Here is a 12,647-nt window from a genome sequence, read left to right on the forward strand (position 1 = left end):
GTAGATTAGTGTAGTCTGTCATCAGAATTAAGCTGTGTAAAGGATAGACGACTTTCAAGTTAAGACTGTAAAGTGAAAGATAAGTGAGTTCCTTGATGACTTGCAGCAAACTTGGAAATTTTGATGAGTCATGGTTGCTGTGGTCGAGTTAAGAGGCCATATTTCATGTGGTTACAAACAAAAAGTCAATAATTGTGAAGCTACCATATAATTACATGGTGAGATTACATCCTTGGAGGGAATATTGGGTTTTCTCCAAGGCAATGTGAGCTCTTCTTAGTTGGTGTATTTTATGTAAGGGAGGTTTGTGGGGGGCAGAGTTCCCCACATGGTGGGTGCAGGAGAGGGGCTTGTATCTTTACTAAAAATGTTTTGCTTTTGAATTTTTTAATTTTCATGGCTTTCTATTTGTCAGTTTTTGTCGATGACCATTTGGACAATTTGTAGGCTCAAAACTAAACTAATTTCATCTGTATCTTTTGATAGTGGTGACTGTATATTAGTGAGTAGGTGTGCTGGATAAAACAGTGAAGTAAGTACATTGTTGCAGTGGATTGTCTTGCAGTGAGGTGAGAGCATATTTTGACTTGATAAAGTATCTTAAATTTTTTTTGTTGGTTTTTGGTCAAGATGGACTTGACATGGAGGTCAGACTTGTGATGATTATCAAAAATCACTCCTAGCAATGTAGTGGAGTCTGCTGCGTGAATGTCTGTTTCATTGAAAGCAGAGATATTAAAGAAGTCAGTTGAAGTAGAATAGGGTAGTGGGTTATCTACAGCATGACATTTATTAGTAAAATGCATAGCATTTTATTTTCTGAATTAAGGTGTAGTCTTAAAGCCAAAGCATATGACTACAGAGAGTTGAAGTTATGAAGTACATTATAATTGACTAACATTAAAGTAGCATCAACAAGAAGGATAGTTTGTTCATCTGCATTTTGCAGTCATTGTTTAGTTGCTCTGTATAATGACTTTGAACTGGAGAGCTCCTAACACTGAGCCTTGAGAGACCCTTTAAGTCATGTCACAGCAGGAGGGTTAAATTGTTTGGGGGCACTGAGTGACAGACTACAGCTAGACAGATGCTAGCTTTTATGCAGTTAATGGATGGATTGAAGATCTTTAGGACCTTATTGCTGCTGCACATGTACATTCTCTTTGTGTGAGACTACATGCTACTGCTGTTACTGTAACTATCCACATACTGAACATTTTATTTCTCAAATGGACCTTTAATAGTGGCAGTAATAGGCAGTCCTGTGTGTGCTGAATACTTTTCAAATGTTACATCTGTGTCTGTTTTGCTATGATGTTCGTGGCAGCGTTATTTCTGCAAGGCATCTTATACTAAAGGGTCCAGGACTAATGCTCGAGCGGCCGTGAAAGTTACGTGAAAGTGCTTTTCACCGAAGAAGCACTTTTGCGTAAGTATGCCTGTTGTGGAGATCACACTACAGTGGGGATAAGGGAAAATTCCCTTTTCCCCACTGTAGTGCGACCTCGGAGTGAGAATATAAAAGTAGGGGGGTGTGGGAGGTGCAGGGAGGATTGCCCCCTGCAAAAACGTAAATGTAATTTTTTTTTTTTTAACACACTTTAACGAAAGAGCTTTTTCGATGAAAACGCTTTCGTTAAAGTGTGTTAGGTGATAGTGGATTCGGACTGTTGAACTTTCGTTCAACAGTCCCAGATCCATACTAAAATGAGTATTACACTTGGTATCCAAAGAAGGAGCCCTGAATAAACAAGGGAGATGCGAGTCTGTATGTGTAGCCACTTGTTTTAATTCTAGCAGAGGTCCCTATGCTAAGGGAAAGGTCTAACAATGTAACCTGTAGGTTAGGGCAGTAGGATCTGAAGGAAGCAAGAACATTCAGTACATGAATCTGAATTTGATTTCTAAAGGCACAATCTGTGTATCTGTTACTAACTCATCTAAAGGTTGTGCATGACTTGTGTACTTTCATTATTTTCAAGCAGTAAATTACCTAAAGGCACCGCTTTTCATATTGGGCCTATTTAAAGTTTCAATAGAAAGCTACCTAGAGCTATGAAATTTACATTTACCCTTTAAAGATTCAAGGCAGGCATATTGGGGAAGATACTTTTTTGGGGGGAGGGTGTTTGTAATTTATGTCACCTTTTGTTTAAGAGGGTTGCAAGAACTTCATATCCTTCGATTAAAAACATTTGTGTCCAAAAGTTTCTGGCTAAATTTGTGCCTATAGTCAGGGATGTCAATTATTTTTTAAATATAAGCAAATTATTTTTTCATAGCAATAGTGGCATCACCTGATCCTAAATTGGTGTAGTTAGAGATGATTTATCTTAATAATTCAAAACATGGTACTTTTTTATTGATGTTCATTAAACATTCATGAAATAGCCTTTACCTTATAACAAGTTTATATATCAAGTGTTTCGGAACCTGCATCGAAACCCAGTTCCTCCTTTTACAGGATGAATTAAAATGCAGAATAATTAGTTAGTGCATCCTCTGTTAAGGAGAGCATGTGGTAGCAAAGTGGGAGTATCTGTGTTTGCTTGTAATTACTGAATGTTTGTTTCTGTTTGTTTTGGAAAATAGTTTTATTTATTCTAACTCCATTTCCCTAGGTCCTAAAGATTCTTCGCCATCTGTGTGATCAAGGATCTTCACAGTTTGTTCTGGAACTCAGACGAAATGCAACATTTATTCAGGAAGTAGCAGGTATTACATACAGGCTTTATTCTATGGCTCCAGAAAATTTACTCACCAGGATTCAGTAACGCCTACATTGTGTACACTGTTGTGAGTGAACAGACATAACTCGCACCTTATTCCTCCTAATCTGTTTTCCTACAGATATTCTTGCAGCTTTAAATATTGACAGGGATTCATAAAGGTTACCACAAAGTGTAGACTACATGTACACTTGGTGTAATCTTTCTGAATGACTAGAAAGCACAAAAAATGTGATAAGAATTTTCTTGAATACATATCGTGTACACTTTGTGTAGGCTTTATTGAATCTGGCCCACTGTTTTACTTCACTGTGTGCATATTTGTCCACTAGTTATAGTTAATATGCATGAGTCTTTTTCAACAATTTCTCCATGTTAAACCTGATTCTTTTTCAATTTACCTTTACAATGTGCAGGTCCACTTGTGTGATTCTCAGATGTGCGAAAGTCTGTTTTCAAAAGTATAAATTAGTGAATGACAAAATGCTGAACTTACAAGAACGAATGCTAGTGTACATTCGCTCTTGTCAATTTGGCATTTTGAGTGGAGATCGCACTACGGTGGGGAACCGGGACATGTACCCTTTCTCTCACTGTAGTGCAGTCTCCGAGTTATTATGTATAATTAGCAGGGGGTGTGGGGGGTGATGCAGCACCCCACATGGCGGGTGCAGGGGGGCTTGTCCCCCTCCAGAACAGTCATCGGAGACATCTGGAAGTGACAGCTGTTTCGCACAAAGTCGATATTCCCTGAGTGCCGACTTTCTTTGAGTACCAAGCTCACTCTTCCGAGCAGTCAACGTTACCGTTATTTTGAGTTGGGCAAATAAACAGTCGCACAAGTGTGTTGCAACATTTTAATGGCAAACCATCTTTTTCATCAATTTCTCCATGTCAAACATGGTGCCTTGTAAGAGTACTGGAGGCTTCAGAAAAGCAGAGTGTCCTACCCTAGGGAGAATTACAAGAAGATTGTATGAGGGTGAGGTGGGGGAGGTTGGTAAGGAGATCCTAGCCAGTTGTAAAATTATTGCTATGCAAAAATGAAAGAGAAGAATGTATTTGTCTGGTTTTACAGAATAACATTGCACAAGATTGATTTTGTTTAATCAGAGGAATGATGTGCCATGTAACAACATCATTTGCAGGAATTTAATATTGCCTAATTAATATGGAACCTTTAGCTCAACACTTGAGTTCACGTGTATTGTTAATGGAAACTTACCTTGCTTGTTTATTTTCATGCACATTCCTGCAATACATTGCATATAACCTTCTGCACAGAAGATGCCAGTGGCAGAACTGTGACATTATTATTTGCAAGCATTACTCAAATATTCTACAGGTTATAAATTGACAGGCAGATGGGTATAACTTGTAGTCTTCATATGGAAACCACTTGATACCTTTTGGGAAACTAAATTGCTTTATTTTTGTTTGGTCTCTGATGGGTGAACAAATACATGCTTGTTTATGTGGGGAAGAGGCTAAGCATATGAGTTTTTTGGTGGTACAGTTCTCTACTGTAGCTGAAGTAGCTAAAAATGTCTTCGCAAGTTCTGCAGTGTATGTCTCTTGCTCCCTTCTTTCTGATGTTCTTGCACAAGTGTTCAGTTGATTGCTGACATGACCATGTGAGGGCTTTGTCAGCTGCTAACTGCAATGAGATGGGATGGGGCTGATGCTTAAAGTTGGACATTGTAAACATATGCAGTGTTTATTGGCAGCAGGTGCAGTCTGCACCTTCGTGTTTAACATGCTTATTTCTTTGAAGTTGTTGTGACCTTGAAGGAGACTGCAAATATCAGACAGCATGAAGGCATAGCCTCCTACAGCAAAGTTAAATTGTTTTTTTCTAACAACTAAGTTTGTCAGTAAGTCATTTGTCAATGTTATGGGTTATAAATTTGTAAGCGGAAGAAACCAAATGGAAGTTGCCATCACCAGTTTGCTACCACGAATGGCTTGTCAAGTCATGGTACTGAGTTTTTTCTTTTTTGTAAAAAAGGGCATGTGATCAGACTTTTTAATACTTATTTTATTTTCTGTATAACAAGTTCATTGCAGGCAATAAATAAATTATTTGTAACATTGAATTCCCCCCAAAGAATCCCCCCATTTTCTTCAAGAAAAGAAGGGTATAGCATTCTTGGTTAGTAATATTTTGAATACCAGTTCTTCCAAATGCAGATGGCATTAACTTGCTTTACAGTGTTTGTATCCCAGCAAAGTTAGATGCTGTACTTGTAAAGGAAATTCTGTTGGGAACAGTTGATTACAGTAGTTGGGAATTAAACTTTACGTTACCATGTCAACCAAAAGAAGTTGTCACCAAATAATAATTAATTTGGAAAATAAGCTTATAATAGTTGCATTGGTATAGGAACTGGATTATTATTTAGAAAATGTCTTGTCTGTGAAGTAGTAACTTCCTGCTACTTTTTAACAGGTTTAGTCAGTCCTATGAGCAGTGGTGCCATGATGACCACTGACTGTATCCACACCACTACACAGTGGACCTGATTCCAAAAGAAAGACAGTGCAGCACATTGAATGAAGACTTCACCACTCCAACAGCGAATGTGATTTTATAAATTACACTAAAGCAAGCCAGAGCAGTTTATCTAGTCAGCATAAGATAATCACAAACTCCACTTATGCCCACCAGATTCCAAAACACATTGTGCATACCAAACATAACTTAAATGTGACAAAGTTGGCAGATGCCATAGTTGTATGCCATGAGAGCAAGCTGTTTGTTACTGTGTCCTGCATAATTCTCAGTGTTACTAATTTAAAAAAAAAAAAAAAAAAAAAAAAAAGGCAACTGGCATTTATTGAATTCACAAGCTAGGGTACTGCTAGCTAGACAAAAAATATGGAAATACATCTTATAAGGCAACCAGCTAAATGCCAAGCCAGGCTACATCTACGCCAACTTTCTGATCAATAAGTAATTGGCATGTACTGATTAGACAGAGAGCTGGTGCAGGCTTTGTGTAGACGTGTGCATCGCACAAGAGAGCACGTACATTGCGAGGTAACCCCATACCTGTAGAAACCAAAGTTTGTCTGAGTCTAGTTATACTGGTTTCTGGGACATTTTGTCAGCATATTGGATGGTATAGGAGTGTCCCAGACAGCTGCCAGTCATAGCATGTCGCAGTTCCTGGCAGCAGTATGCAACAAGGCAGATGAATACATCCACTTCCTGTCTACAGTCCTGGAATGAAGAAATGTCATGCACCATTTCTACACCATTGCCACCTTACCCCTTGTGCTTGGTGCAATAGACTGCACCCATGTTCCTAATAAAAACTCTGCTGTATCTGAAGGAGAAATGTACATAAATAGAAAACATACCATCGTTGAATTGCCAGGCAATGTGCTCAGCAGATGGAATCATAAATATGGCAGTATACCCTGCTTGTATTCATGATGCTACTCTATGGAGGGAAAGTGGCCTGAGGGCTGCTTTCCAACCTGGTGAAATACCCGAGGGAGTACTACTTGGTAAGTACAGGAACACAGTTGGGCTGTAATCAGAATCCACACCCATCAGCAGTTTGCATAACAACATGTGTGTTTTCTCCAGTTATCCACTTGAACCATGGCTAATGATGCAGTAGAGAGTCCCATTCACAGTGCAACAAGAAACACTATTGAGCGTGTGTCTAGCATACTGAAATCCAGATTCAGATGTCTAGATGCATCTGGGGCTACACTGCATACACACCTGAAAAGGCAACGCAGATGATTTCTGTTTGTGCAATGCTACAAAACATGTTAAAAGAAAACCTAGCTTGCGAGCTGATGGTGTGGGTGACCTGCACCAGATGTCTGAAGGTGATATTATCACATCTCTCAAAAGAGGATTAGCAGGATACAGGGAGAAGAATTTGTCGTGGGTGACAGAGGATGCAGCCATAAATCCTAGCTCAGGCAACAAGGCAGTGTCTGATACATGCCTTTACTTCTCATAAGCCAAGGCCAATGTGAGTGGTCTCTGGCTAACTAAATTTGCAGATGATTGCAAATTAGGAGCTGTCATTGAAACTCACACTGACACAAATGTTCTCCAGGAGGGGCTGTTACAGACAAACTGGTGTCAGAGCCATGGACTAAAACTTAATGCCAAGAAATGCATAATAGTATCCTTTGGAAAGTCATCCATCCCTGGTAAATATTATATTGACAACACACCCCTTACAGTTTACCCAGTAGTCAGTGAATTGGGGACACACATAGATATTAATCTAGCCTTTGATCATCACGTGTCTACAGTGGTGAGGAAATCATTCTGTGTTGCTCAACTTATAAATAAAGGTATGGCATCTAAGTCCAAGGAAGTCATTGTTCCACTGTATTTGGCATTCGTCAGACCTATCATTGGGTACAATGCCCCCTTTGGTATGTACCTAAATAGGCATATCCAACAACTGGAATGTCCACAGAGGTTCCTTACTGAAAAAAATACAGGGCATAGGTGATATGTCCTTTGCAGACTGCTTCAAGGCCCTATCCTTGTATTCTGTCTCCTACAGGCTTTTGAGGGAAGATCTATGTCTGGCATAAAGGGTATTGTCAGACCCCACTCTGATGGACCTCCTCTATATCCACAAAACAAACAGTACCAGAATAACCCATTCTAAAGACTTTAACCTTGCCTGTGATATAAATAGAGCCAGCTGGACAGATAGGTATGTATCCCAGAGACTACCCCATCTATGGAACAGACTCCATCCATGTGAAGCAGATTTCCTCCCGAATCCAATTCAAGTGCAACTTGGGCAACTGGATGGGAAAACAGAAATTCATCCCTGGTTTGGCCCCTATGTCTCTAATGCAAACAGGTAACCTGTAAATGGTTCATCTCCCAGGCCCATGCTTTCATTATCAAGGATGTCAGAGATTTGGGATGCATGGCTAGACTTAAAAAGGCCCATGTAGTCATTAGCCCATTAAGCAGCTATGAACCTATGAACCTTTGAGTCATGACAAGCCACAGGAACATAAGTACACAAAGTAAACACTGATGTTCACGTTACCCTACAACAGCAACACAGATTACAACTAATGGAAATGACTCGTAAGGTGTATACATTGAACATCATACATAACATAATTGTAATGTATACTATTATGAACATATACAAAACACTAAGAGGAAACAGTGCAGGAAGACTGTCTGAGATTTCGTCATACAGATTAATACCATGGAATGTTACCCATCAAGCAGCCACTATCACGAGACAGCTCATTCTACTTGCGTATATGATAATGTATTGGCAAATACATACCCCCTAAATCATTGGCTGTACAATACCAGTACTGCCTCACTTACATGTTGTAACATGTTTACTTCTGCCACATGGGTCATTTCCAGGTAATGTATGTGCAAACATCCAGAGCTTCAGTGACTGTGACCACACAACATACCTACAACATGCATCAAATTTGAGACTGCAACACACACACGCGCACACACACACACACACAAACACACACACACACGTGTGTATGTATATATGTGTGTGTGTGTGTCTGTGTATATATACACACACACACACACACACACACACACACACACACACACACATATATAGAGATAGCCTAGTACCAACCTATGAACCTATATATATCTATCGGCCCTAGGGCCTATACAAGCCTAGGTATAACAATTCCCTGGATATTTCTTCCCCCAATATTTACTTCCCTGGACCCCTGTCTAGCAGAGTGACTGGCGTGATCCCCAGGGTGAATTTTCTATCTCCCATCCAATTGCCAAGGTTCCTTTTGAAGAGGGCCAAGGAGGCGCTCTGCTTGACATGTATGGGCAGTCTCTTCCAGAGTATGGGGAGTCTCTGGGTCAGGAACCTATCCCTCCAGCATGTTTTGTTCATTGTGATGACAAGGTTTAGATCCCTGGAGCGTGTGGCTCTGAGGGATTGGCATTTCTTTAAGTGGAGCATGTCTGTGTATGTTAATGTATGTATAGAGAGAGAGAGAGATTGATGTGTGCAGATTTGGTCAGATATGGGAAGGCATACATGGAAAATACAAGTGAATACGGTGACTGAAAATGGAAACGGGTACACAGGCATTGACTGCTTTTGTTAGGTATGTGCACTTCCATATTAAAATGCCATATGTGACACAGGTATGCATACAGAGGCAGAGTTGTGCGTATGCATGCATACATAGAAATATTTCAATCATGAGCATTAATGCCCTTCTTGCCAGCCATTCTTGCCAGCCAGTGTACCAGAGCAGTTCTTTCCATAATAAATGTCCAGTCTGTTCTTAAAAATATCAAAACTAGTGCTTGTTTTAATGTAATTTGGTAGTCTCTTCCATGCATTAGCTACTCTCTCAGAGAACCAAATAGATTTCCTATAGAATCGTCTGCATAGGTTGTCTGATTCTCTACTACTTTTTCATAACTCCAAACATTCCTAGAGGTAGTTGCATCTAAATGCTCTACTTACCTGAATAAGGCCTTCTGTTAAATATCTGTATGAGATACTGTACGTACAAGTTCAGATATTTTAGTCTTTCATAATAACTTAAATTTTCACATCCATTGATGCCCTTGATATATTTTGCTGTACTCTTTCCAGTTTACTCATGCTCGTTTTCTTACAAGATCTCAGTATTGTTATTCCATACTCAAGTTTAGGTCTAATGTAATTAGCAAACAAGGATTTTATCATTTCTGATTTTCTAGACTGTATAAATATTTTTATACACCTTGTCATTCTATAACTGTCATTAACCAATTGGTTTATATGATTAGAAAAACTCGTAGCTGAATCTACCCATATACCTAGGTCCTTAAATGAATCTACAGTTTCAATCACCATTTGCTGTATTAAATATTCACCATTCAGTTTATGTCTCCCAAATCTCCTCTGCTTAGTTTTTTATGTATTTATCAGCATATTATTCTGCTGTGCCCACATGGTCTATTTTAGTCAAGTTCTTTTGCAGGCATGCCCTAGCTGTAACATAGTAATCTGTTTACCCAAGTTCAAGTCATCTGTATACAGACTGTAGAACACCTCTGATGAAAAAGATAGATCTGAAAGATACAGTCTGAACAAGTATGGGCCTAGGACAGAGCGCTATGAGACATCATTACTGTGACCAAGAATTTCACCTGTCCAATTGCAGTATGATATTTGCCATGTCCTATTTGTAAGCCATGCAGCTATCCATCATATCAAGAAAAATACACTTGCTAGAATTTACCATTGCTAGAATCTCCTTGTGTTCTGACTGAGTGTGCTTCTCAAACAATTTGGAAATATAGAGCTGATAAGTATATTTTTTGGCAGTTTTTAACTGTCCAGAGTTCTGGACTGTCTTAATTTTTGCTTGACTGAATTATTTATATATTTCCTGGCATTGTTTTTTGATATTCTAAGTGCCTCTCTTGATTATTTCCTAATTTACTGCTTTCTGCACTTGTTTTTGGTGATTTTTCAATTAAATTGCATTTATGTAAACTGTATTTGCTTTAATATTGCTACACACTCAAGTGTGCGAGCCTGCACTGCATTTGAATAGTTTTTAGTGCTGTTTCAGCTACTTTTCTGTTAGTTATAAGCTTGTTTACTGCTTTTCCTGTAACTATTCTAGTCCAGATACATTTTTGCTGTATCCAGGACTGTTTGTAAGCCTCTGAGCCACCCAAGCCTTTCTGTGTTCGAGGGAACCCTTCTAGCTTATCTACCACAAGAGGAGTGGTTTCTGGCCCAGAAATTGTAGTTTATTGGCCGTTTGGGCAATTTTTCCATCCTTTTCAACTTTCTGGTTTAAAAGCCCACATTTGTGTGGGCTTGTGGTTGTTTAAGCTCTGTGCAGCAGCGCCGAGCTGAGGTAAACTATTACTGGTTCCAGAAAGTCTTTTCTTAAGTTTTTCTCTTAAATCTTGCTAGTTCTTTCTCTCTTGCACTTCAGATAGCCTAATCGCTTTGCACTTAAACAGGTTTTTGTAGCTATTATTGTATCGCACCTAAGTGCCATCAGCACTAGTCATTCTTAACGGAAATAGCTCCAGTACTTATGACCACCCCTCCTGGCATGATTAAAAGGCAGTTCCCTGTGATTTCTCCTATAAACCTGGTACATTTGGGCATTCTGAGACAGTGTAGCAACTGCCTCATGTACACAGACAACCCTCTCCTCTTACCTCCCAACACTCAGACTTGTGAGAGATGCATTTATATCACCAAACTGGAAGCTTTGCACTCTCCAGCCAAGACCGGGCTAGCTGGTCAGGTGGAGAAAGTCAACACTTACACCACACCACATGGAACACACAGCCCTCCAGAACACCAACCATCACTGCTCTCACATAAAAACACAAAACACACACCCACCTTCACGGAGGTTCTCAGTAGAAATTTTTCCAAACAGCAGAGACCTCCAAGACAGAAACCACTTTACCTCCACAGCACAGCACACACCACAGGACACATAGCTCACCTCCACAGTGTGCCCCTCAACCTAAGCCCCTAAGGCTAAACACCTTGCCCAATACACTAATCATAGGTGACTGACTAGGTTGAATAAGGAGAAGGTAACAGTCAGCTGTCTATCAGGCGCCAGAATCCGACACATAACACACACACTCAGGTCACTCCACAACAAGTACAAGTATGACTATGTTATTGTCCATGTGGGTGTGAATGACCTGAGATGCATCTCGGACTACATGAAAAGAGACATGGTGGAGCTGTTGTATTATGTGGCCCAGGCAGGTATGACACTAACCCTGAGCAGTATCTTGCCATCACCCAGAATGATACTGCAGTAGAAACAAAAAATGATTGACTTCAGCAATTGGCTAAGTTTCTGGTGTCATTCTAAGGGGATCCAGTATCTGTCTGCTTGGGATGATATGATTGACAGACCTCAATGCTTTGCCAGAGATGGCCTGCATCTGTCACCTCTGGATTTCCAGGTACTTCCTAAGGCTGTTGCCACCCCTATAGTGCCTTTTTTAGGCAATGTTCCAAAGACCAAATTACCACCATAACAGCTATAAATAAATGCAATCTGAGGTCATGCTGCTCAACATTAGAAGTCTAAATCTCAAGATGCACTCGCTCAAAGCACTCCTCGAAATGGAGAACATCAACATTTGTGCTGTAACGGAGACCTGGTTTAAAGCTGCCCTGTGCTACCAGGCTATAACTCATTCCGCACCTTTTGGCCCCAAAACATGGGCCGAAGCTCCAAAGGCGGTGGTGTCTCTTATTCATAAAGGATATGCATACCTCCAGACTAGTAGCCCAGCATAACGCATCTGAGATACTTCAGGTACAACTAACATTGAGTAAGATTGCGATCCAGGTCATAGCCTGATATAGGTTCCCAACTATATCCCTAGACTCTCACTCCACATTCCTAAGCACCCTGGAATCTGTCAAGGTCAAACCCAAAACTCTCTTACTAGGAGACTTCAACTACCCCTCCATCAACTGGGAAAACTACTCAAGCACCAGTATACTGGCCAATGCTTCCTAGAATTCATAAATTCAAATGCCCTGGACCAGCTCATTCCGATCCCCACTAGAGGAAGCAACATCCTTTACCTGGTTATTACTAACATGGGTGACCGTTGCCATACACCAATAGTCAATCCCTCCCTGGCCAGATCTGACCATAAACTAATCACCATGGAAATCCACATCTCACCCACACCCCCCACAAAGGTAACCACCTAGAAAATCTTCTCCAAAGCTGACTTTGAACTCCTAAAAACAGAGGTGGCTAACTTCACCTCACCCATGCCAATGGAAAATATCTGCATGACTGCTGAATCATACACCAATGCACTTTACAAACATGTACATAAATGCACGGAAGTAGCCATACCCAACAGAACCGAGAAGCTCTCCTCCAAAAAAG

The 12,647-nt window shown here is 40.1% G+C and overlaps 1 protein-coding gene across 2 annotated transcripts in view; it reads left to right on the forward strand.

Moving 5' to 3' along the window:
* Nucleotides 1-12,647, forward strand: part of TEPSIN (TEPSIN adaptor related protein complex 4 accessory protein) — a 599,267-nt gene that overhangs the window by 56,869 nt on the left and 529,751 nt on the right. For both annotated transcript variants that reach the window (XM_044085070.1, XM_044085071.1), the window contains exon 2: nt 2,622-2,715. In XM_044085070.1, the coding sequence (XP_043941005.1) occupies nt 2,622-2,715 (94 nt within the window). The remainder of the gene's footprint in view (nt 1-2,621; nt 2,716-12,647) is intronic.

Source organism: Protopterus annectens, chromosome 10.part0, assembly GCF_019279795.1.
Source record: "Protopterus annectens isolate FY-2018-M chromosome 10.part0, PAN1.0, whole genome shotgun sequence".
Lineage (NCBI taxonomy): Eukaryota > Metazoa > Chordata > Ceratodontiformes > Protopteridae > Protopterus > Protopterus annectens.